Source organism: Oncorhynchus kisutch, linkage group LG24 (genome assembly GCF_002021735.2).
Source record: "Oncorhynchus kisutch isolate 150728-3 linkage group LG24, Okis_V2, whole genome shotgun sequence".
NCBI classification, from domain to species: domain Eukaryota; kingdom Metazoa; phylum Chordata; class Actinopteri; order Salmoniformes; family Salmonidae; genus Oncorhynchus; species Oncorhynchus kisutch.
This window is the reverse complement of record NC_034197.2, coordinates 21,537,154-21,562,184: the sequence shown is the minus strand read 5'-3', so window position 1 is coordinate 21,562,184 and position 25,031 is coordinate 21,537,154. Positions and strand designations below refer to the sequence as shown.

Sequence of the window (25,031 nt, the reverse complement as noted above, 5' to 3'; positions counted from 1 at the left end):
TTTCTAAAATGTTTTATGAGATTGGAGAACACATTGGGAGGGATTGTAGACCATTCCACCTAAAGAATGTTAATGTCAAAATATTGTGACCTTCTGTAGCTTCCTGTTTCACTGGGGTATAGTTCTTTGGCCACACAGTGTTTGGCCTCAAATGAAGGATGTATATGCTGAAAAGAACCTCATAGCTATTGTAAAATATGGTGGTGGATCTTTGATGTTATGGGGCCGTTTTGCTTCCACTGGTCTTGGGGCCCTTGTTACGGTTAATGGCATCATGAACTCTACCTAGTACCAAGATATTTTAGCCAACAACCTGGTTGCCTCTGCCAGGAGGCTGAAACTTGGCCGCACGTGAATCTTCCAACAAGACAATAACCCCGAGCACACATAAAAATCCTTAAAGAAATGCTTAATTGACCCACAAAATGAAAATGTTATTTTATTATATTGTTAAACAAAATATTATTTTCTGAGCATTGTACTAGTATGAAATAATATAATTTTAAAATGTTTTTGAGGATTCAATATAGCAAAGTATTTGTATTATTTATTTTATACAGTCTTCTTTGCTCATCTTTATCAAGGGTGCCAATAATGTTGGATGTGAATGCATGTAGTACATTTTTATTCTGTTGGCAGGCTCAAACTTTTTTGAGAAAGCTTTTCTTACCTTCAGTAACTTCCAGGTATAAATACAGACTGGATTCTGCAAACACACATTTCACACATCTGTTCCCTCTCACACATTGCGTGAGGCATCTTTAGGTGAGTGTTGAATGAAGGGGATCATGATTTTACATTGTTCATGGTCTCTGTAATCTTAATTTGAGCATGTTATTGCTTTTATCCAACTTTATTTCAAGAATGCAACTCCTCATGGCTACCCACTGTGTTAACACACACTGAATTATACAAGGCCACATGATTATGTTTAGTCAGTATCAATAACTTTCAAATATAGCTATTGTAAAAGTTACCTGAATGTGATGTATTGGAAATGTAACAATAAGATACTTTTGAAAGAGATTAGCATCAATGTTAAAATATACTTCAACAAAAGACAAAACATGCAGATAGGTTTTTGTTTACTTGCCTAAAATAGTAATAATTAATGATGAATTAAAATATGAAGTAATTGTAATATCATCTCATCGCAGAAATATACTATTGATAAACCTTACATTATGTATATTTATAAACCTGTTTTAATAAACATTTCAATTTCAAAATGCCTTTGCTCTTACCATAACCTACTTCACCATTACTGTATATATTGCTGGTAGTATAAGTGTTCTTTTACGCATAATAGACGTCAAACATCATTAGTGGAATACTACCCCCCCCCCTCTGACACATTTGTTACCTTTTTTCATTTTCTAGCATCTCTTCCTCCTGAGAACAGGAAGACAGAAAGTGTGCAGGAGATACAGAGTAAGGTGAGAAAACTGTCTGTTTTAGTGTGTGGCCTTTGCATTTTAGGAATGTACTTCTTTGCTTTCAGCTAGAGTATTTGTTGGCAAACCATTCTGAGCATCAGAAGGGAGATAATTCAGTAGGCAAGTGTCTATCAAATTGGGGTGCGTGTTCACCAGAGGTATGCTAGGTACGCAAAACTCCAGACCGTGGTGTAATCTGTAATGGTGGATTGTATGTAGCTGTGGTGTATGAGCTATTTTATAGTGTAGTCTAATGATCATGGACCTTACTCCTTTAAAAATGTAAAAAGTATCAATATTGTATACCAGTTGGGTAACATAGATGAGAGATTGTAGGCATATAGCAAAAGAGTGAAAAATGCATGTTTTGTGAAAAGCGGCTGATAGATTTGATTAAGTACACACGATTAAGAAAAGTTTGCAATGGCTGATGTAGTGATGAACCTGTTAAAAGGTGTTAACAGGTGTAAAAGTAAGCATTTAAAGCATCACTAATCATTTAGGCTAAAACAATCCAATCATTCCTCTACACATTGAAACATTATGTTCAATATCTTTTTTTTAACTTCTCAGTGAATGGATTATTCAATGACACCCCAGTCGACACAGTTCTGACACAATCATTCACAAATTTGAAACGACTCTGGAATGATATCTATTACATTTTGGGTATATTATTTGAATTCAGTATGTTCAAGAGAAGAATAAATAAAAAATGATTGATAATCTCATCCAATATAATTCTTAAATTGATTTGGGTTAAGACCCAAGACCTGATATTCATAACACAATGAACTGTTGATGGATTGAACTCTTCACTTGCATGGTAGTCATGATGCGAAAAGTCCTTTGTGACTAACATGGGGTCTTGTCCTGGATGTGTCTTTTATTATTAACCTATTCATGTCCATAATGGACATTTCTAATTGAATTTGGTTAACTTGTTCTCTGAGCTTACTGATGGACTAATCTGAAGATTTTTTTCAAATCGACCAAAGCGTTTGTCTACTAGGTACTTTTTTAATATTGTACAATATTTAGTCCTTGGATACATGTGGTTACAGTTTTTACACATTTCATGAATCAAGTCATGTGAATGAATACATGTTCAAATCATCAGAGCTTAAACATGTTTGGTATATATATTGCCTGGACCAATATACAGTGCCTTCACTAAGTATTCATAACCCTTGACTTATTCCACTTTTTGTTGTGTTACAGCTTGAATTCAAAATGGATTAAAAAAAATATTTTACCATCTACACACAATACTCCATAATGACAAGGTGAAAACAGGTTTTTAGAAATCATTTATATAAGTATTCACAACCCTACACCCCTACTTTGTAGAAGCACCTTTGGGAGTGATTACAGCTGTAAGTCTTTCTGGATAAGTCTCGAAGAGCTTTCCACACCTGAATTCTGCAACATTTGGCCATTATTATGAAAAAAATTGTTTGTTTATCATTGCTAGACAACCATTTTCCCAGCCCTTAACAATTACAAGCATACCCTTAACATGATGCAGCCACCACTATGCTTGAAAATATGGAGAGTGGTACTCAGTAATGTGTTGTATTGGATTTGCCCCGAACATAACACTTTCTATTAAGGACAAAAGTTAATTGCTTTGCCACATTTTTTGCAGTAATACTTTAGTGCCTTGTTGCAAACAGGATGCATGTTTTGGAATATATTTATTCTGTACAAGCTTCCTTCTTTTCACTGTGTCATTAGGTTAGTATTGTGGAGTAACTACAAATGCTGTTGATCCATCCTCAGTTTTCTCCGACCACAGCCATTAAACTCTGTAACTGTTTTAAGGTAACTTTTGGCCTCATGCTGAAATCCCTGGTCGGTTTCCTTCCTCTCCGGCAACTGAGTTAGCAACGACACCAGTATATTGTAGTGACTTGGTGTATTGATACACCATCCAAAGTGTAATTATTGTCTTCACCCTGCTCAAATGGATATTCAATGTTTACCAATAGGTGCCCTTGTTTGCGAGGCATTGGAAAACCTTCCTGGTCTTTGTGGTTGAATCTGTGTTTCAAATTCACTGCTCGACTGAGAGAATATATAGATCATTGCATGTTTGGGGTACAGAGATGAGGTAGTCATAAAAAAATTATGAAACAAAAACTATTATTGCACACAGAGTGATACCATTCAACTCATCATGTCCCTTGTTAAGCACATTTTTACTCCTGAAGTTATTTAGGCTTTCCATAACAAAGGGGTTGAATACTTATTGACTCAAGACATTTACGCTTTTCATTTCTCATTAATTTGTAAAAATATTTGAAAAACATTATTCCACTGATATTATAGGGTATCTTGTATAACCCCATGCCCCAAAATAATCGATATTTAATCAATTCTAAGTTCAGGCTGTAACACAACAACATGTGGAAAAAGTCAAGGGGTGTGAATACTTTCTGGAGGCACTGTAAACATATCTAAAGGTAATCCACAAACACTCTTTCTCTCTCACACACACACACACACACACACACACACACACACACACACACACACACACACACACACACACACACACACACACACACACACACACACACACACACACACACACACACACACACCTGTAGCGTATATTAAGCAATATAAGCAAATCCATCGTTTTTACAACGTTTCCTCTCCTTCTCAGATCTTAAACATGTTCAGATCTTAATACATTTTGGTGCATATATTGCCTAAACCAATATATATATATATAAACCATATCTAAAGAAATACACACACACTCACACTAACACACACTCCTAGAGTATATTGTACAGTATAAGAAAATCCAATGCACATCAATAGAGAATGAGGCATGCTAAATAATTCTCCCTATTTATCTCCCTCTCTCACAAGCACATGTACACACACATACCACAGACTTGATCCATGAAATGTGTAAAAAAACAGTAACCATATGCCCATAGACTAAATATAGTATGATACAGAAACAGCTGTATTTCACAATCGACAATAAGTTGAATCCTTCACTGAGTGTACAAAACATTAGGAACACTTTCCTAAAATTGAGTTGCACCCCTTTTGCCTTCAGAATAGCCTCAATTCACCCGCCAGTGTTGACTCCAAGACTTCCCACAGTTGCGTCAAGTTGGCTGGATGTCCTTTGGGTTGTAAACCATTCTTGATACACACAGGAAACTGTTGAGCGTTAAAAAAAAACAGCAGTTGCAGTTCTTGACACCCTTAAACCGATGCGCCTGGCACCTACCTTGTTCAAAGGCACTTCAATCTTTTGTCTTGCCCATTCACCCTCTGAATGGCACATTTATACAATCCTTTTTTTTTATCCTTTATTTAACTCGACAAGTCAGTTAAAAACAAATTCTTATTTTCAATGACAGGTTATCAGCCTTGTTCAAGGGCTGAACAGCAGATTTTTACCTTGTCAGCTCAGGGATTTGATCTCACAACCTTCCGGTTATTAGTCCAACACTCTAACCACTAAGCTACCTGCCGCCCCAATATGCAATCCATGTTTCAATTGCCCCAAGGCTTAGAAATACTTATTTAATTAACCTGCCTTCCCCTTTATCTACACTGATTGAAGTGGATTTAATAAGTGACATCAATCAGGGATCATAGCTTTCACCTGGATTCACCTGGTTAGTCTGTCATGGACTTAGCAGTTGTTCCTAATGTTTTGTACACTCAGTTTATATTTAGCATATTTGGGCTTAGAACAGGTCAAATAACAATAGTATTTGTTTCTTTTGTATTTAAAAAAATATATGCTTTAGTATTTGAGATTTTTTCACATTTTCTCTAAATCCCAACTTTGATTGACACTGGAAGTGTGATCGATAATGATCATCTTAAAATCCAATGTGGCCTGTCTAGACACTTTTACTGTTGATGCCAAATTTAATGTATTTACACCAAACAGAATTTGTTCTGTGGCACATTTGGATATTATACCTAATTATAAACTGGGTGGTTCGAGCACTGAATGCTGATTGGTTGACAGCCGTGGTATATTAGACCGTATAGGTATGACAAAACATGTATTTTACTGCTGTAATTACATTGGTAACCTGTTTATAATAGCAATAAGGCACTACTGGGGTTTCTGATATATGGCCTATATACCACGGCTAATGGCTATATCCAGGCACTCCGTTTTGCGTCGTGCGTAAGAATAGCCCTTAGCCATGGTATATTGACCATATACCACAACCCCTCATGCATTATTGCTTAAATATAGTACAAGAATGTCATTTTCTCAAGAATGTGTACTGTTATCATCACATGTGTAATCAAAATTACCCTACATTCTGGTTTATCTGACTCTGTCAATAACTGTACTTTTTTTTACCACAAAAAAGCAAATGATGGAATATGATAATGTTTTCGGTACATCAATGTCAAAAACTATGAATCACCTTGCAGAATTTGTACTGTTATACATTGGTCTTCAATTGTATTACTTTTGATCTGTGAGATATACATTTTTAGGTTAGAAACCAAGAAAGCATTTAGTCTCTATGATTTATTTGCAGTGAGTCTAAAAATAAAGTATTGAGGCTTCACAACATGCATTTAATCAGAAACTCATCAAAACATTTCAGGACGATTAGGTTGTGTTTCTTTAACCTAATTTAAAGATCAGATTAGGATCAACAGATTAATACATGAGGGAATGAGCACAATTCTTTGTATTGTAGTTTATAGAATAATAAATGTAGGTTAAATTCTGGTGAAAGCCAATAACGATGTACTAGCCATAGTTATAAATGGAAGCTCTGAGTCAGTGTGACATGATTGTAGAGTGTGGGTTCATAGAATGTGGGAACTGCTCATTCCAGCATTTACACCCCTCACTTGTTGTGGCTGGATTTACGCTGCATGCTAATGCCACATGAGTAATCGTGAGTAGTCGTTCATGTTCTATCTCAATTGCTTTTTAAACGTTCCTTTACAGCCCAACATCTGGAAATATAGAAGCTGGACATAAATGTTCAAGAAATATCCTGACTTTGTAATTTCATCTGCAAAAATGTTAGCAAATTACTAATTTGCTCAGTATGATAAAAAAAAGCTGTAGAACTGGTATTACATGAAGATCAAATTCATTGTTTGGTTTCATACTGATTTTTCTATTTAGATTCATTCAGTACATTTTGGACATGAAAATGTCATCACTCCAGTATACTCAAATCTATTTTTATGTATGTTTTGTTCTCATTCAAATAGAACATTTTAATTAGAAGGAAACATATTATGAGTTAAACGTAATAGAATTTAGAAAAATATACATTTCAATAATGTCTTTGTGGATCAAAGATTAACAATAACATTTCCTCTGCTTATAATTTCTCCCTCCCCTAGTGTAGTGTTATAGGCCAAAAAAAGCTCCTCTTCAAATCAATGTCACCCACAGGTTCATACCAAAGCGCCAACAACAGACAGATATCCTAGATATGGGAGCATAGTGAGTAGTAAGAAAACTCGAAGAGAAATACTTTAGATATGACACACGATGAATAGCTTTACATACAGTACGTAATTGATTGCAAATATGGTATTTTGATCATCAAACCCACTCCTAGACTACAGTAAAAGCTGAATGTAATTGCCCTCAGTTGAGAGAAGTGTTGAAAGAAATGTTAATATCTTCTACTTGTAATGATTTTGTAGCACATCCATTCATCAAATCACACTCTACGAATCTGTGTGATATCAACATGTAGCTCTCAATTCCAAATAAAAAAGATTTGCTTATTCATTTAATGCCTGTTATGTGACTTGTTGATTCAGTCTTCTCTTTACTTTGATCTGAGCTCTCTCTACAGGAGATATGTATGGTTTTGCTCGTGAAGTGGAGATAAAAGCGAGAAACCACAAAGAGCTTCAGTACTTTCTATTTCTACTGAATTCCTGTTTCCTCTTCCTGGGTTGCTGGGTGAGAGCGTGCATTTGCAATTGTATACGGTGGTCTGGTCTTTTTCCACATCTTGTTATGTTACAGGCTTATTCTAAAATCGCCTAAATAGTTTATTTTCCTCGTCAATCTACACACAATACGCATAATGACAAAACAAAAACAGCTTTTAGAATTTTTGTAAATGTTTAAAAAAACAACGGAAATACCACATTTACATAATTTTCAGACTCTTTACTCAGTACTTTGTTGAAACACCTTTGGCAGTGATTACAGCCTTGAGTCAAATCAAATCAAATCAGACTTTATTTGCCACATGCGCCGAATACAACAAGTGTAGACCTTACCGTGAAATGCTTTCTTAGAAGCCCTTAACCAACAGTGCAGTTCAAGAAGAGTTAAGAAAAATATTGACCAAATAAACTAAAGTAAATCATTATAAAAAGTAACACAATAACATAACAATAACGAGGCTATATACAGGGGTTACCGATACCGAGTCAGTGCGCGGGGGTACAGGTTAGAGGTAATTTGTACATGTAGGTAGGGGGGAAGTGACTATGCATAGATAATAAACAGCGAGTAGCAGCAGGGTACAAAACAAATGGAAGGGAGGGGGGGGGGGTGTCAATGTAATAGTCTGGTGGTCATTTGATTAATTGTTCAACAGTCTTATGGCTTGGGGTTAGAAGCTGTTATTAAGGAGCCTTTTGGTCCTAGACTTGGCGCTCCGGTACCGCTTGCCGTGCAGTAGCAGAGAAAACAATCTTTGACTTGGGTGACTGGAGTCTCTGAGTATTTTATGTGCTTTCCTCTAACACCACCTATTATATAGGTCCTGGATTGCAGGAAGCTTGGTGCCAGTGGGCCATACGCACTACACTCTGTAGCGCCTTACGGTCATATGCCGAGCAGTTGCCATACCAGGCGGTGACGCAACCGGTCAGTATGCTCTCGATGGTGCAGCTGTATAACTTTTTGAGGATCTGAGGACCCATGCCAAATTTTTTCAGTCTCCTGAGCGGAAAATATTTTTGTCGTGCCCTCTTAACGACTGTCTTGGTGTGTTTGGACAATGATAGAGCGTTGGTGATTGTGGTCCGCAAGGTACTTGAAACTCTCGACCCACTCCACTACAGCCCTGCTGATTTTACTGGGGGCCTGTTCGGCCCGCCTTTTCCTGTAGTCAACGATCAGCTCCTTTGTCTTGCTCACATTGAGGGAGAGGTTGTTATCCTGGCATCACACTGCCAGGTCTCTGACCTCCTCCCTATAGGCAGTCTCATCGTTGTCGGTGATCAGGCACACCACTGTTGCGTCATCAGCAAACGTAATGATGGTGTTGGAGTCGTCATTGGCCACGCAGGCGTGGGTGAACAGGGAGTACAGGAGGGGTCTAAATACACACCCCTGAGGGGCCCCAGTGTTGAGGATCAGTGTGACAGATGTGTTGTTGTCCACCCTTACCACCTGGGGGCAGCCCATCAGGCAGCCCAACTATGTACAAAAAGGGATGTAATTTCTAAACGGTTCACCCTATATGGATGAAAATACCCTCAAAATAAAACTGACAGTCTGCACTTTAACCGCAAAGTCATTGTATCATTTCAAATCCAAAGTGCTGGAGTACAGAGCCAAAACAACAACTAATTATGTCACTGTTCGAATCACTGTATGTTTTTGAGATACCTGCTGCTATCAGTTCCATCTCTGTACGCTTCAATGTCTGTGTAGTTGCACCTGTGCACAACCACAACATCTCTCAGCCCAGACTGTGTTTGAACTCCTTTACCTTTCATTATGTCTGATAAGGGAACAAAAGGCACCATGCCTCCAAACCTGTTGCTGTCTAACATTTATCAAAGAGCACATTAGTATGCCCCACCCCCCCTTTCTCTCTCTCTCTCTCTATTTCTTGCTCGCTTTCTCTCTCTCTCTCTCTCTCTCTCTTATTGTAGCTATGTGTTGTTTAATGTCATATGTTGAAATATATGCAAGACAGAATACAACATATCCTTACAAATATGAACATCTCTACATAAATGGTGCCCTGTGTGGGGACAATCTACTGTGACTTGTGATTATTTGCAATTGTTTATGTTGTCTACACATTCACAACTTTTATCCACCACCACCCATGCATTCCTGGCGGTAGCATGCACTTAGGACTAACCATCCATTTCCTCTCTTCTGCACCAAGCCCAGGGATGCCACAGACTGAGAGTGAGAGGTTGAAGAGTGGGCGGCTGAACAGTGGTAGACAGCAGCAGCAGCGAGATCGGCGGAGTGAACACGGAGAAGAGCCAGACACACGTACCAAGCCAAATGATTCTGTCTCACCTCGGCTCTATGCTCGAACCTCTGTTACTCAGGTATTGGTTGAACTGCTGCTGTGGTTTCAATCAACATGTAACACATATTTGGAAGAAGACTAAAATAAATATCAATGGAAAGTATAGAGCTAAAGTGTAAATCAAGTCAGTTCCATACAGTTGGCTTTTTCATGTTTTTTTTGTCTCTTATATTTTGTATAATAATGCTAATTTAAAGACAAGTTCCCAGGAGGCAATATCTATATTTTCATTACATGGAGTTTTTCCTAATAGTGAGATAGATGAATGATATAAATAAATGTCCATTATTTATAGATGGGTTTCCCATTGATGATTGGACCTGGAGGTCCACTTATGGCCTCATCTCAGCTCCAGAACATACTGTTACAGCAGGTAGAATATTATCCTATTCTTATACCTCCTATTATAACATGTTTCAAGGCCCTATTCTGACCAGAGATTCATGTAATGCATACACTGATATTAGCAAAAAAGCTGCTTGTGTTTGCTCAGAGCACTCCCTGCTGGTAAAAGGTGGGTACTGTAAGTGTGAGCATGTTGTTATGCGTCCTTCCTAGTGTTCCAGTGAGGAGGAGGGGAGACCTTTCCTGCAGCGGGTGTCTCGGTGCCCCCAGTTGAGCCAGCACAGACCCTCTGTCCTACGCCAGGCTGTCCTGGCTGCCCACGTACGACCACAGGGTAAGCTCTGCTCTGACTGACCCTCTGCAGCAGCACCCTTACAGTACACATACAACTGAACTATCCTGTCGTATGAGAAGATAGAATAAAACAGCTCTTGATGGAGAAACAATGTCCTTGACACTGCTGTGTAATAATGTAGAATGGATGTAGAATGGATGTATAGAATCCAAAACCAACTCCATAGTTCACTTCTCTCCGCTCTTCTCTCCTACTGCAGCATCCTTACAACCAAACCATTATAGCTTTTCATTGTCAAAACATTTTTTTAAATTCCCCCTTCCCAAAATAGGTCATTTTTATTTAACTAGGCAAGTCAGGTAAGAAAAATTCTTATTTACAATGATGGCCTAGGATCAGTGGGTTAACTGTCTTGTTCAGGGGAAGAACGACAGATTTGTACCTTGTCAGCTCAGGGATTTATTCTAGCAACCTTGCAGTTACTAGCTCAACACTCTAACTAGGCTACCTGCTGCCCCAGGTAATGTGGGTGTAGGGTCGCACTTTTGAATGGAAACACTGGTGGCTTAAAAAAATAGTGTCATTACATATGTTGTACACAATTCTATACAGTCATTATGCATAATTCATATAGGAGGTTCATGGAAAGTGTTTCTACAGTGGCAAGAAAAAGTAGGGGAACCCTTTGGAATTACCTGGATTTCTGCATAAATTTGACAAAAATTTGATCTGATCTTCATCTAAGTCAAAACAATAGACATACACAGTGTGCTTAAACAAATAGCACACAAATAGTTTTCTTGTCTATATTGAATACATAATTGACACATTCACAGTGTAGGATGAAAAAAGTATGTGAACCCCAAGGCTAATGACTTCTCCAAAAGCTAATTGGAGTCAGGAGTCAACTAACCTGGAGTCCAATCAATGAGACGAGATTGGAGATTGGATATTGGTTAGAGCTGCCCTGCACTATAAAAAAAACTCACAAAATGTGAGTTTGCTATTCACATGAAGCATTGCCTGATGTGAACCATGCCTCGAACAAAATAGATCTCAGAAGACCTAAGATTAAGAATTGTTGCCTTGCATAAAGCTGGAAATGGTTACAAAAGTACATTCAAAAGTCAGTCCACGGTAAGACAATTTCTCTATAAATGGAGAAATTTCAGCACTGTTGCTACTCTCCCTAGGAGTGGCCGTGCTGCAAATACGACTGTAAGAGCACAGCGCAGAATGCTCAATGAGGTTAAGAAGAATCCTAGAGTGTCAGCTAAAGACTTCTCTGTAAGATGCTAACATCTCTGTTGACGAGTCTACAATACGTAAAACACTAAACAAGAATGGTGTTCATGGTTGGTCATCATGGAAGAAACCACTGCTGTCCCGAAAAAACATTGCTGCACATCTGAAGATTGCAAAAGAGCACCTGGATGTTCCACAGCGATACTGGCATAATATTCTGTGGACAGATGAAACTAAAGGTGTGTTGTTTGGAAAGAACACACAACACTATGTGTGGAGAAAAAAAGGTACAGCACACCAGCATCATGGTTTGGGGCTGCTTTGCTACCTAAGGGCCTGGACAGCTTGCTATCATCAACGGAAAAATTAATTCCCAAGTTTATCAAGACATTTTACAGGAGAATGTAAGGCTGTCTGTCCGCCAATTGAAGCTCAACAGAAGTCAGGACAACATCCCAAAAGACAGAAGTAAATCAACAACATAATGGTTTTAAGAGAAGAAAATACACCTTCTGGAGTGGCCCAGTCAGTCCTGACCTCAATCTGATTGAGATGCTGTGGAATGACCTCAAGAGAGTGCTTCACACCAGACATCCCAAGAATATTGTGAAACTGAAAACATTTGGAAAGAGGAATGGTTCAAAATTCTGTTGTGCAGGTCTGATCCGCAACTACAGAAAATGTTTGGTTGAGGTTATTGCTGCCAAAGGAGGGTCAACCTGTTATTAAATCCAAGGGTTCACATACTTTTTCCAACCTGCCCTGGGAATGTTTACCCGGTGTGTTCAATAAAGACATGAACAATTATAATTGTTTGTGTGTTATTAGTTTAAGCTGTGGTTTGTCTATTGTTGTGATTTAGATGAAGATCAGATACAATTTTATGACCAATTTATGTAGAAATCCAGGTCATTCCAGGTCATTCCAGGTCATTCCAGGTCATTCTAAATGGCTCACATACTTTTTCTTCCCACTAGGTCTTTTTCAATAATATAAATATTTCTCTACCTTTCTTTTTCAAAACCGTGCACTATAACAGCGGCCGGTTCAGCTCAACCCATATCACCGTGCAAGGTGGAGGTGGACACAGGGAGCCGTGGACAGTCCTCACCCCCACACTCTGAGCACTCTCCTGGGCCCACTCGTCACCCCTCTCCCCTGAGGAGAGCCAATCCTAAGCAGAGCTCCATCATCACCAGGCATCATGAGTGAGTTATGTGTTTGTGTCACAGGAGGTTGGTGGCACCATAATTGGGGAGGATGGGCTTGTGGTAATGGCTGCAGAGGAATGAGTGGATCGCATAAACTGCATCAAACACATGGGTTCCATGTGTTTGATGCCACTCCATTCGCTCCTTTCCAGCCATTATTAGGAGCCGTCCTCTGTGTGTGTGTGCGTGTGTGAACAGACACGGCATAAACAATGCAAGGCTGGTTTGATTGCGTTCAGTCCTGAGTTGATAATATTCCTCCCTTCCTTCTGCAGGCCAGGTCACCCAACCCTACGGAGCTCCAGTGCTCTGTTTCTCAACGGACTCTGCTGCTGGCCAGGCTGCGATGCAGTATTTGAAGAATTTCCACGTTTTTTGAAGTGAGTCATGAGCACCAGTATATTTCATTGGTCATTGTTATGCAGTTGGGGTGCTGTTCATTATAGTCATGACTTTGATTACATCTCCAGACACCTCCACTCTGACCATGGCCATGGAGACAGAAGCATTGCACAGTGGAGGGTACAACAAGACATGGTGCAATACATGGAGACCCAGGTTTGTTCCTGTAGTTCTACATACAGTATAATAGACAGTTTTACATAAAAGTTCAAAATAGTGAACACTGACAACAGAGAAAGGTTGTAAAGCTCCAAGTCCAACTAAGTGGAAATGTGGCCCCTAATGAACCTTGATTCATCTTCTCTCTTTCTTTAGCTGACTGTGGAAAGACAGAAACTCTTTGCAATGCAACTCCATCTGCACCTGTCTGAACACAAATCAACTGACATGGTAACTCCTCAAGGCTTCCCTATTTTGGCTAATGCCTTCAAATGTCTATAGTAACCCATTGTCCTTCCCTTTTTAAGAAATGTACCCCAACCTAACCATATTGAATGTCTGTGTTGTTGGTTGTCTCTCCCTGTCAGAAGGCAGGTTCAGATTGGCCCTACAGCCACAGCCTGGCACTAGTCCTGCCCCAGAACCCATCCCCGGCCCTGGCAGCAGATGGAGTGCCACGCTGCTCCACTAAAGAGCCAGAGGAGCTGGCACAGCATGAGCATTGGCCCGCTGCCGCTCCCCACCATCTACTCCCAGGTAACACCATTTCACGCTCATCTTCAACATGGAGTAACATTCACATAACATTCGCATAGCATGACTGCTGATTCACTTTTCTTAAGCTAGAGAAAGTTCCCACTCCATTTCGCATTCCTCCAAGTGTTTTGCTTGTTTGTTTTGGTGATGATGCCTTTCGCGTTGCCATGAAATCTGATCCAAACTCAAGACCCAGCATGTTTGCTTTCGTTGGGCACCCCACAGATCTTGTCCCGAGTGTTGAGTGTTACAAATACAACAACATCCGGCCTCCGTACACCTACGCCTGCCTGATAAGATGGGTGAGTTGTCTGAATCAGACAGTAGAGTCCCTCTGAACACTCAGGTAAAGGCACACTTGAGTAAAGGAAAAGGTAGACTGTCGAGAGTCTGGTTGAGCTGCTGAGCAACTAATACAGTTTGATCTGTAGTTCATGCATCTTTGTTGAACTGAAAGACAGCAACATTCTACCTTTTCGTCTACACAAGTAGGACATTAATATCGAGTCCATTGTATTGGACTACATGAGTAGCAAGACTTCTATTTTATGTCTAGACTTCATGTGAGCTGTTTCAATTGCACAAGTCTACTGTGAATGTCCACCATGTCTGTCTGTAGTCTATCCTGGAGTCTCCAGACAAGCAGCGCTCTCTGAATGACATCTACAACTGGTTCACCACAATGTTCTTCTACTTCCGACACAACACGGCCACATGGAAGGTTTGGCTTCTCCTTGGATCATTATGTTAACTTACATATAACTTATTTGAGTCTTCCATTTGAGTTCTGAGGAATATTGACTCCCGAGATCCTAACACAAGCTGTATTCCTTTGCCACCACAGAACGCTGTCCGTCATAATCTTAGCCTCCACAAGTGTTTTGTGCGAGTGGAGGGAGGCAAGGGGGCTGTCTGGACAGTGGATGAAATGGAATATCAAAGGAGAAAGGGACAAAAATATCACAGGTAGGCCTCTGCTCTGGATGTGCTTTCTTGATTCATTCTTAGTGTTGCAACTTCATTCCAACTCAACAAGTGAGTGTGCTATTGTTAACCCCACCCATTAACAAAGGCATGTTTTTGATTATATTGTAATAATATGGAAAACTATTTCAGGGATCATCATGTGAAATGGTTGGCACCCTTCTCCTTATTCCGTCCAGAGGAACCTTGAACATAGCCATCCCTTCAGTGAATGAAAAACTACAGGAAAAGGAAGTCACCAGGACCTATAACTGAATCAGGTATATCATAACAGGGCTGGACCAAAAGCCTCCATATTAGTTCTCCAGGCGGAGGGTTGACCAGTCCTGGTCTACAGTATCTACAGCACCCAGCACCACCTTCTTTGTTCAGCAGCAGATGGTGCTATAATACATAGCATAGCCCCAGACTCTTTTGCCTCTCTAGACTGATTATGTGATTAAGTGTGCATGGCTGGAATGGCAATATATTCTGTAGCCTTTGAAATAAAAACATACACTTAAAAATTATTTGTCAATAAAACCACAGTGAAAAGGTGAACAATCATTTTGTTTTGTAGTGTTGGCTACATATGTGTTACAGCAAGCAAGTACAAATTGGACATTCTGTCAAAAATTCATAAAATAATTAATACAATTAATATTTGAATGTATCTCTGATTTTGGATCACCTGTTGCAGTCATTACCTTATTATTTTTTGTAAGAAAACAAAATCAGTTTACCCACAAACCTTTAAATAACAGCTACCCTCCACAATCCCTTTTTACATCATTCTCCATAAATCCAGATGAACTCTGTGAAAGACAAAGGGAGAATGTATCTTCCTGCAATGAGAAAGCCCTGTTTAATAATGTTTTCACCTGTGAGTAGCAGCCTGCTGCAGTTCTCTCAGCTCCCTGGTGAGTCTCAGTCAGAAGGTGAAGTATAAATAAAAGCCATTCTCCTCGCTCCCACATGCATGATTCCTACAGTACATGTACTCCTCAATGCTCTCACAACCTTTGAGAGCCTCCGCCTTGCTTCAGTGCCTTCAGCCTCTTTTGTTGTTCCTGACACTCCTTCATTGCCATTGAACTTTAGCCACTTAATCTTCACCACAAACTGAATAATATCTCATGTACACAACAGTGTCACTGACATCAAGCAAACATTTTGCCTATACATTAGCCCTACGGTTTCTAAACGTCTCCATTGTGTTTTTCATATTTCACAGCTATTAGTCAGTTTTTCCATAGACCCAGCAGTTGTCCCTCTGTATGAATCAGTCTTTCCACTAGAAAGGGATATCCAGTTATTTATATCCAGAGCATTTTTTTCTAAAGGACAAAAGTTATTTATTTGGTGTGCATGGGTAAACATGAGACTGTGCGATATGAGGCTAAAACATAACTCCTTACTCTAGGCACACCTCAGGCTGGACCAGATCCATTTCCCAGGCCTGTCATTTAAAGCATTTGCTTTAGCAGAATCCTGTACAGTGTTACATCCTCTAAAACCTCTACTCTTATGGTTCATGCTGGCAGGTGCTTATTATTACCCATTCAACTTCCTCTGTAAACGCTAGCCATCAAAACCCTTGGCAGCATTTACAATGACACAAACAGACTGCCAATACAAGATACAATCGAAAGCTATTTCCTTTTGGGGAAAACACACCATCTCAAAGTATAAGGTGTAGTCTTGAAAGTGAGGACAGTTTGAGCTAATCACAGTGTTTTCCTCATCTGCTTAAATAAGCACTTGGACCAGTGTTTTGTTTCTGTGGAGATGTGAAGTATGGAAAGTCCAATATATCCAGATGTTCAGTATGAAGTCCAATATATCCAGATGTGCAGTATGCTCATTCATTAGTAGACCTATAGTAGTTGTCACATTGACCTGATCGAATAAGATCACCTTGGAAGTGTTTTCATGTGAGATTACTTTCATAGGAGATTACATTGCACATCTTGTCGATGTCTGTTTTATGTGCAATCCCAAAATGTAATTAAATTAAATTCAAGACTACAGTATCAAGTGTTTTTACAATGTACTTCTTAATATAAACATGCATGACAAAAAATATGCTCAATCATTGGGTAATGCAAATAATTATATATGGTGTAGATCTCTTTTCCTTTTGAGTTGGATAATGCATGCTAATAATGCTTTCTAAACGCAAAAGTATACTACAATGTAAAAACCATTTCTGTGTAATTCCATATGAGGTGGGTCATTTTGCACATTCCTTTTCGCTCTCTCTTTCCAGAGATATATGCATATTTCCCCCCATATTTTGTTTCAAGTCTAAAGTGTCTGCCTCTTATCTCTCACTGACAATCTCACATCCACAAACCTGCTAGCTCTCAGAAAAGTGCCTCAGGCAAGGTATTTTTGACAGGACAAAACAGATATGGAGTTCTGTGGAGATGATACTTTTCCACTTTTCAGATCTTGAGTCGTAAATATAAAAGTGTTCAAATAACCATCCAAAATATGGAAAATTGTTAACTAGCAGATACCTGTTCAAGGCAACCGCTAAATTATAGAAGTGTTCGCCTGTAAATCAATAACAAACTGATCTCATATCATGATTTACATTTTTACTCCTAACTCAGATACATATACTTCAGATTGTTTGAGGGGGTATGGAAACACAATAAACAAACAAAATAAAAACACAAAATAAAACTAGAAAAGTACTTGTAGAAAAATACAGGAGTTACTTTTGGTGAGTTATATTATGCAAAAATATGCACATTTATATATTTAAAGTTGATAAACATTTCTTAAGAATTTGAAGTTAGGATAGCCTGAACATGTGAAAGTTGGTTTGGTGTCTCTTGAAAGATTCAAGAGTTACTGTACTGTTGGTGTATTATTTTATGCATATTTATGCAAATGTATATAGTTATAATTGATCAAAGTAAAAACTAATATTGAAGTTAGGATAGCCTGAACATGTGGAAGTTAGTTTGGTATCTCTAGCTTGAACGGTTCAAGAGTTACTATAGGTGAGTTATGTTATGGTAATTTTGCTAATACTTAAAAAAAAAAAGTTTATAAAGAGAATTTGAAGTTAGGATAGCCTGAATGTTTTAAAGTTGGTCTTGTAGCTTAATTAACCAAGGAGCAGGATCATTCTGAATAGCTACCACTTTATTCCTATGATTCTCATTCAAACCCATATTAATTTATTACAATTTAAAATGGTTATAGTTCCAAAAGTATACATAGTATCAAATATCCTTTGGCAATCAATCTAAGTTTGGGCAGTCTGAACATCTCAATGTTGGTTTGGTATTAATAGTTTAAACAGTGTAGAAGGAGATAGTTCTAGAATGTTTAGTTTTTTTTTTTTTTACATTTAAGTCTATGGGACATTTCTTTGCCATTGAAGTGCATTGGGAGCTCATTTAAATATTGTTATAGTTCTAAAAGTATAAATGCTATGATTTTTTTTTCTTCTCAAGCAATCACAGTTGGGGCAGTCTGGGCATTTGGAGTTGGTTTTGTATTAATTACTTAAATAATTTAATCTCTAGATCGAACTAAAGAAATCAAATAATAATATGAGTATGTAATAAATCTAGAGTTGTGTTTTGCTTTGCAAGCACACCTAACATTTTATTAAATAAAAACACAATAAAATGGCCCAGAAATGCCTTCAGAGAGTATTTACAACCTTCAACTTTTCCACATTTTGTTGTGTTAAAGCCTGAGTTTAAAATGGATTACATGTAGATGTTGTGTCACTGGCCTACACACAATACCCCATAATATCAAAGTGGAATAATGTTTTTAGAAAGTTTTACAAATGAATTAAAACATTTAAGGTGACATTTCTTGAGTCAATATTTACTGAACCCATTTGCTATGGCAAGCTTAAATAAGTTCAGGAGTAAATCTGAAATAAAAGGTCACATAATAAGTTGCATGGACTCACTCTGGGTGCAATAATAATGTTTAAAATGATTTTTGAATGACTGCTTCATCCTTGTACCCCACACGAGTGCATTGGGTATTCAGACCCCTGGACTTTTTCCATATTTCGTTACATTAGAGCCTTATTCTAAAATTAATTAAATAGTTTTTCCCTCACTCATCAACCTACACACAATACACACAATACACCATAATGACAAGGCAAAGACAGGTTTTCCTTTTTAAATGTGCAAAAATACCACACAACAAAAAACAGAAATACCACATTTACATAAGTATTCAGACCCTTTACTCAGTACTTTGTTGAAGCACCTTTAGCAGCAATTACAGCCTCAAGTCTTTTTTGGGTAGGACGCTACAAGCGTTGCACACCTGTATTTGGTGAGTTTCTCCAATTATTTTCTGCAGATCCTCTCAAGCTCTGTCAGGTTAGATCGGGAGCGTCTCTGGCTATTTTCAGGTCTCTCCAGAGATGTTCGATTGGGTTCAAGTCCGGGCTCTGGCTGGGCCACTCAAGGACATTCAGAGATTTGTCCCCAAGCCACTCCTGCATTGTATTTGCTGTGTGCTTAGGGTCTTTGTCTTGTTGGAAGGTGAACCTTCGCCTCAGTCTGATTGGTGGAGTGCTGCAGAGATGGTTGTCCATCTGAAAGGTTTTCCCATCTCCACAGAAGAACTCTGAAGCTCTGTCAGAGTGACCATCAGGTTCTTGGTCACCTCCCTGACCAAGGCACTTCTCCCCCGATTGCTGACTTTGGCCAGGCGGCCAGCTCTAGGAAGAGTCTTGGTGGTTCCAAACTTATTCCATTTAAGAATGATGGAGGCCACTGTGTTCTTGGTGACCTTCAATGCTGCAGACATTTTTTTGGTACCCTTCCCCTGATCTGTGTCTTGACACAATCCTGTCTCGGCGCTCTACGGACAATTCCTTCAACCTCATGGCTTTCTCTGACATGCACTGTCAACCGTGGAACCTTATATAGACAGGTGTGTTCCTTTCCAAATCATGTCCAGTCAATTGAATTTACCACAGGTGGACTCCAATCAAGTTGTAGACACATCTCAAGGATGATCAATGGAAACAGGGTGCACATGAACTCAATTTCGAGTCTCATAGCAAAGGGTCTGAATACTTAAGTAAATTAGGTATTTCTGTTTTTTTTTAATACATTTGCAAACATTTCTGAAAACCTGTTTTCGCTTTGAATTATGTGGTATTGTGTGTAGATTAAAGAGGATAAAATTAATTTAATAAATTTTAGAATAATGCTGTAACGTAACAAAATTGGGAAAGAGTCAAGGGGTCTGAATACTTTTTGAATGCACTATGCAATTATCAGCTGCACAGTAAATTACAAATACAGATTCAACCACAAAGACCAGGGAGGTTTCCCAATACCTCGCAAAGAAGGGTGCCTATTGGTAGATGGGTAAAACTAAACAAAGCAGATATGGGAGTTGCTTACCAAGACAAAATGTAATGTTCCCGTGTGGCCTAGTTATAGTTTTTTTTTCTTCTTTATTTCACCTTTATTTAACCAGGTAGGCTAGTTAAGAACAAGTTCTCATCTACAACTGCGACCTGGCCAAGATAAGGCAAAGCAGTGCGACACAAACAACAACACAGAGTTACACATGGAATAAACTAACATACAGTCAATAATACAATAGAGAAAGTCTATATACAGTGTGTGCACATGAAGTAAGATAAGGGGGATGAGGCAATAAATAGGCCATAGTGGCGAAATAATTACAGTATGGCAAATTAAACACTGGGGTGATAGATGTGCAGAAGATGCGTGTGCAAGTAGTGGTACTTGGGTGCAAAGGAGCAAAATAAATAAATAAATAACAGTATGGGGATGAGGTAGTTCGATGGGCTATTTACAGATGGGCTATGTATAGGTGCAGTGATCTGTGAGCTGCTCTGACAGCTGGTGCTTAAAGTTAGTGAGGGAGATATGAGTCTCCAGCTTCAGTGATTTTTGCAGTTCGTTCCAGTCATTGGCAGCAGAGAACGGGTAAGGAAAGGCGGCCGAAGGAGGAATTGGCTTTGGGGGTGACCAGTGAAATATACCTGCTGAAGCGTGTGCTGCGGGTGGGTGCTGCTATGGTGACCAGTGAGCTGAGATAAGGTTGGGCTTTACCTAGCAACGACTTATAGATGACCTGGAACCAGTGTGTTTGGCGACGGATATGAAGCGAGGGCCAGCCAACGAGAGCATACAGGTCCCAGTGGTGGGTAGTATATGGTGACACAATGGATGGCATTGTGATAGACTGCATCCAATTTGCTAAGTAGAGTGTTGGAGGCTATCTTGTAAGTGACATCGCCAAATTCAAGGATCGGTAGGATAGTCAGTTTTACTAGGGTATGCTTGGCAGCATGAGTGAAGGATGCTTTGTTGCGAAATAGGAAGCCAATTCTAGATTTAATTCTGGAGATGCTTAATGTGAGTTGGAAGGAAAGTTTACAGTCTAACCAGACACCTAGGTATTTGTAGTTGTCCACATATTCTAAGTCAGAACCGTCCGAGTAGTGATGCTGAATGGGAGTGTATGTGTGGGCAGCGATCGATTGAAGAGCATTCATTTAGTTTTGCTTGCATTTAAGAGTATTAAATCTCGTCTGGAGGTTAGTTAACACAGTGTCCAAAGAAGGGCCAGAAGTATACAGAATGGTGTCGTATGCGTAGCAGTGGATCAGAGAATCACTATCAGCATGAGCGACATCATTGATGTATACAGAGAAAATAGTCAGCCCGAGGTTTGAACCCTGTTGCACCCCCATAGAGACTGCCAGAGGTCCGGACAACAGGCCCTCCGATTTGACACACTGAACTCTGTCAGAGAAGTAGTTGGTGAACCAGGCGAGGCAATCATTTGAGAAACCAAGGCTATTGAGTCTGCCGATAAGAATGTGGTGATTGACATTGCCGAATGCCTTGGCCAGGTTGATGAATACAGCTGCACAGTATTGTCTCTTATCGATGGTGGTTATGATATCGTTTAGGACCTTGAGCGTGGCTGAGGTGCACCCATGACCAGCTCGGAAACCAGATTGCATAGCGGAGAAGGTACGGTGGGATTCGAAATGGTTGGTGATCTGTTTGTTAACTTGGCTTTCGAAGACCTTAGAAAGGCATTGTAGGATAGATATAGGTCTGTAGCAGTTTGGGTATAGAGTGTCTCCCCCCTTTGAAGAGGGGGATGACCGCGGCAGCTTTCCAATCTCTGGTGATCTCAGACGATACGAAAGAGAGGTTGAAAAGGCTAGTAATAGGGGTTGCAACAATTTCGGCGGATCATTTTAGGAAGAGAGGGTCCAGATTGTCTATCCCGGCTGATTTGTAGGGGTCCAGATTTTGCAGCTCTTTTAGGACATCAGCTATCTGGATTTGGGTGAAGGAGAAATGTGGGAGGCTTGGGCAAGTTGCTGTGAGGGGTGCAGGGCTGTTGACCGGGGTAGGGGTAGCCAGGTGGAAAGCCAGCCATAGAAAAATGCTTATTCAAATTCTCAATTATCGTGGATTTATTGGTGGTGACAGTGTTTCCTAGCCTCAGTGCAGTGGGCAGCTGGGATGAGGTGCTCTTATTCTCCAAGGACTTTACAGTGTCCCAGAACTTTTTGGAGTTAGTGCTACAGGATGCAAACGTCTGTTTTGACTTAAGTCATCTTGAAAATCTATGGCAAGACTTGAAAATGGCTGTCTAACAATGATCAACAACCAACTTGACAGAGTGTGAAGAATTTTTAAAATAATAATGTTCAAATATTGTACAACCAAAAAGTGCAAAACTCTTAGAGACTTACCCAGAAAGACTCAAAGCTGTATTCGCTGCCAAAGGGGGTTTGAATGTTTATGTAAATAAGATACAGTGTTTTTGGATATCCTTTTCAATAAATTAGCAAACATATCTAAATCCATGTTTTCACTTTGTCACTATGGGGTATTGTGTCTAGATGGGTGAGAAGAAACCATCTATTTAATCCATTTTGAATTCAGACTGTACATATCCTTTAAACTTTTAGCACTGTTTTTAGTAAATGTTTTCATGGCTATTTCCAATAGTTTACATGTAAACACTCTAAAAAGTTATGCAGGTGTTCCCTGAAGTCTACTGATTGCAATGATATATAATATGATATTGTGTTTTGTTTAAATTTGAAGTAAAATGACAGGAAACCTGCTCTAGCTGTACCTGCCACTTTAGGTAAAATCTCATAGGAATGTATTATGTCCAGCAGAGAAACAGGTAACCCATTTTAACTAAATAGTTTTATGATGAGACCTTTCAGCCTTTACACAAAGTAAGTAAAAGTCTAAGAAAGATGTCTCGCTATATTGCCATTGCAGATTAGTAGTAGTGTAGTACTATGCGCCTTAACCTGTTGAATAATATAATTTTAAATGCATAAAACGCATCATCCAAATGCAGTATCTGACATTGGCTACACACACTGACTTGAATAAATGTTTGGACATTTAATACCCCCAAACGCCAAATTAGGCAAACCTAATTTCAAAATAGGCCATCATCACTGCTAATCGTGAATGATAGGCCTAATTCTTCTCATTTTACGGGTGAAACATCCAAGCTGCCAACTATGCCAACCATAACCATTTGATCTCACGCAGTTTCATGACAATATGCATTTATCTTCTTGAGTGATATGAGTAAATACTCTTTAATCGGATTTCAGAGCAGGTGACATTAACAAGCTATAGCTTAGCCAACCTGTATTGCTTCCATCAAAGCACATTTATCCTATGTCGCGTGCTGTTTAGTTTTGGCCACACTATGAGAAAAAACGTGAACATTCAGCACAATCATCCTTAAGTCTAATAACAAATAATGTGTTGTTTTTGGTCTTACAGTTACGTTATGGTATGTTACGCTATACAGTGCATTCGGAAAGTATTCAGACCCCTTCCCTTTTTCCACATTTTGTTGCGTTATAGCCTTATTCTAAAATGGATATTAAAAAATCCTCATCAATACCTCATAATGAAAAAGTTAAAACAGGTTTTTGGAAATCTTTGCAAATGCATTCAAAATTGCAAACAGAAATACCTTATTTAGATAGGTACTCAGACCCTTTGCTATGAGACTCGAAAATGAGCTCAGGTGCATCCTGACAGAAGTCACTCCTCCGTAAAAGGCATATGACAGCCCTCTTGGAGTTTGCCAAAAGGACTCAGACCATGAGAAACAAGATTCTCTGGTCTGATGAAACCAAGATTGAGTTCTTTGGCCTGAATGCCAACCATCACGTCTGGAGGAAACCTGGCAAACCCGAAGCATGGTGGTGGCAACATCATGCTCTGGGGATGTTTTTCAGCGGCAGGGACTGGAAGACTAGTTAGGATCGAGGGAAAGATGAACGAAGCAAAGTACAGAGAGATCCTTGATGAAAACCTGCTCCAGAGTGCTCAGCACCTTTAGACTGGGGTGAAGGTTCACCTTCCAACAGAATAATGACCCTAAGCACACAGCCAAGACAACGAATGAGTGGCTTGTGGACAAGTCTCTGAATGTCCTTGAGTGGCCCAGCCAGAGCCCGGACATGAACACAATCGAACATGTCTGGAGAGACCTGAAAATAGCTGTGTTGCGAAGCTGCCAATCCAACCTGACAGAGCTTGAGAGTATCTGCAGAGAAGAATGGGAGAAACTCCCCAAATACAAGTGTGCCAAGCTTATAGCCTCCTACCCAAGAAGACTTGAGGCTTTAATCACTACCAAAGTTGCTTCAACAAAGTACTGAGTAAAGGGTCTGAATACTTATGTAAATGTGGTATTTTGTTTTTTTATTTGTAATACATTTACAACATTTTCTAAACCTGTTTTTTCATTGTTATTGTGGCATATTGTGTGTAGATTGATAAGGGGGAAAAACGATTGAATCAATTTTAGAATAAGGCTGTAACATAACAAAATGTAGAAATAGTCAAGGGGTCTGAATACTTTCCGAATGCACTGTATATACAAAAGTAAGTGGACAGCTCTTCAAATTAGTGGATTCGGCTAGTTCAGCAACAGTGGTTGCTGACAGGTGCATAAAATCGAGCACACAGCATGCAAACGCCATAGAAAAACATTGGTAGTAGAATGACCTTACTAAAGAGCTCAGTGACTTTCAATGTGGCACCGTCATAGGATGCCTCCTTTCCAACAAGTCAGTTCGTCAAATTTCTGCCCTGCTAGAGCT

The 25,031-nt window shown here is 39.3% G+C and overlaps 1 protein-coding gene across 4 annotated transcripts; it reads left to right on the top strand.

Moving 5' to 3' along the window:
* Positions 1–149: 149 nt before the first annotated feature.
* On the top strand, positions 150–16,900 carry foxp3b (forkhead box P3b). 4 transcript variants are annotated; one of them, XM_020460152.2, is made up of 14 exons: positions 150–765; positions 1,381–1,436; positions 9,563–9,734; positions 10,011–10,088; positions 10,274–10,394; positions 12,640–12,808; positions 13,087–13,191; positions 13,282–13,369; positions 13,529–13,603; positions 13,741–13,909; positions 14,135–14,211; positions 14,529–14,630; positions 14,754–14,875; positions 15,026–16,900. In XM_020460152.2, the coding sequence occupies exons 3-14, from the start codon at positions 9,570–9,572 to the stop codon at positions 15,081–15,083; spliced, it is 1,329 nt and encodes a 442-aa protein (XP_020315741.1). In that variant the 5' UTR covers positions 150–765; positions 1,381–1,436; positions 9,563–9,569; the 3' UTR covers positions 15,084–16,900. The 4 variants fall into 4 exon arrangements, with proteins under 4 accessions (XP_020315741.1, XP_020315743.1, XP_020315742.1 ...); XM_020460154.2 differs by having other exon boundaries at positions 695–765; positions 13,744–13,909; XM_020460153.2 differs by having other exon boundaries at positions 726–765; positions 1,381–1,431.
* The last annotated feature ends 8,131 nt before the right edge of the window (positions 16,901–25,031 follow it).

Excerpts from the sequence above, each read along its gene's own strand:
- foxp3b (XM_020460152.2), top strand. The coding sequence starts at position 9,570 with ATGCCACAGACTGAGAGTGAGAGGTTGAAGAGTGGGCGGCTGAACAGT. Across the intron at positions 13,192-13,281 it reads GAATTTCCACGTTTTTTGAA|ACACCTCCACTCTGACCATG; the intron begins GTGAGTCATGAG and ends TTACATCTCCAG. Across the intron at positions 14,876-15,025 it reads AAGGGACAAAAATATCACAG|GGATCATCATGTGAAATGGT; the intron begins GTAGGCCTCTGC and ends AAACTATTTCAG.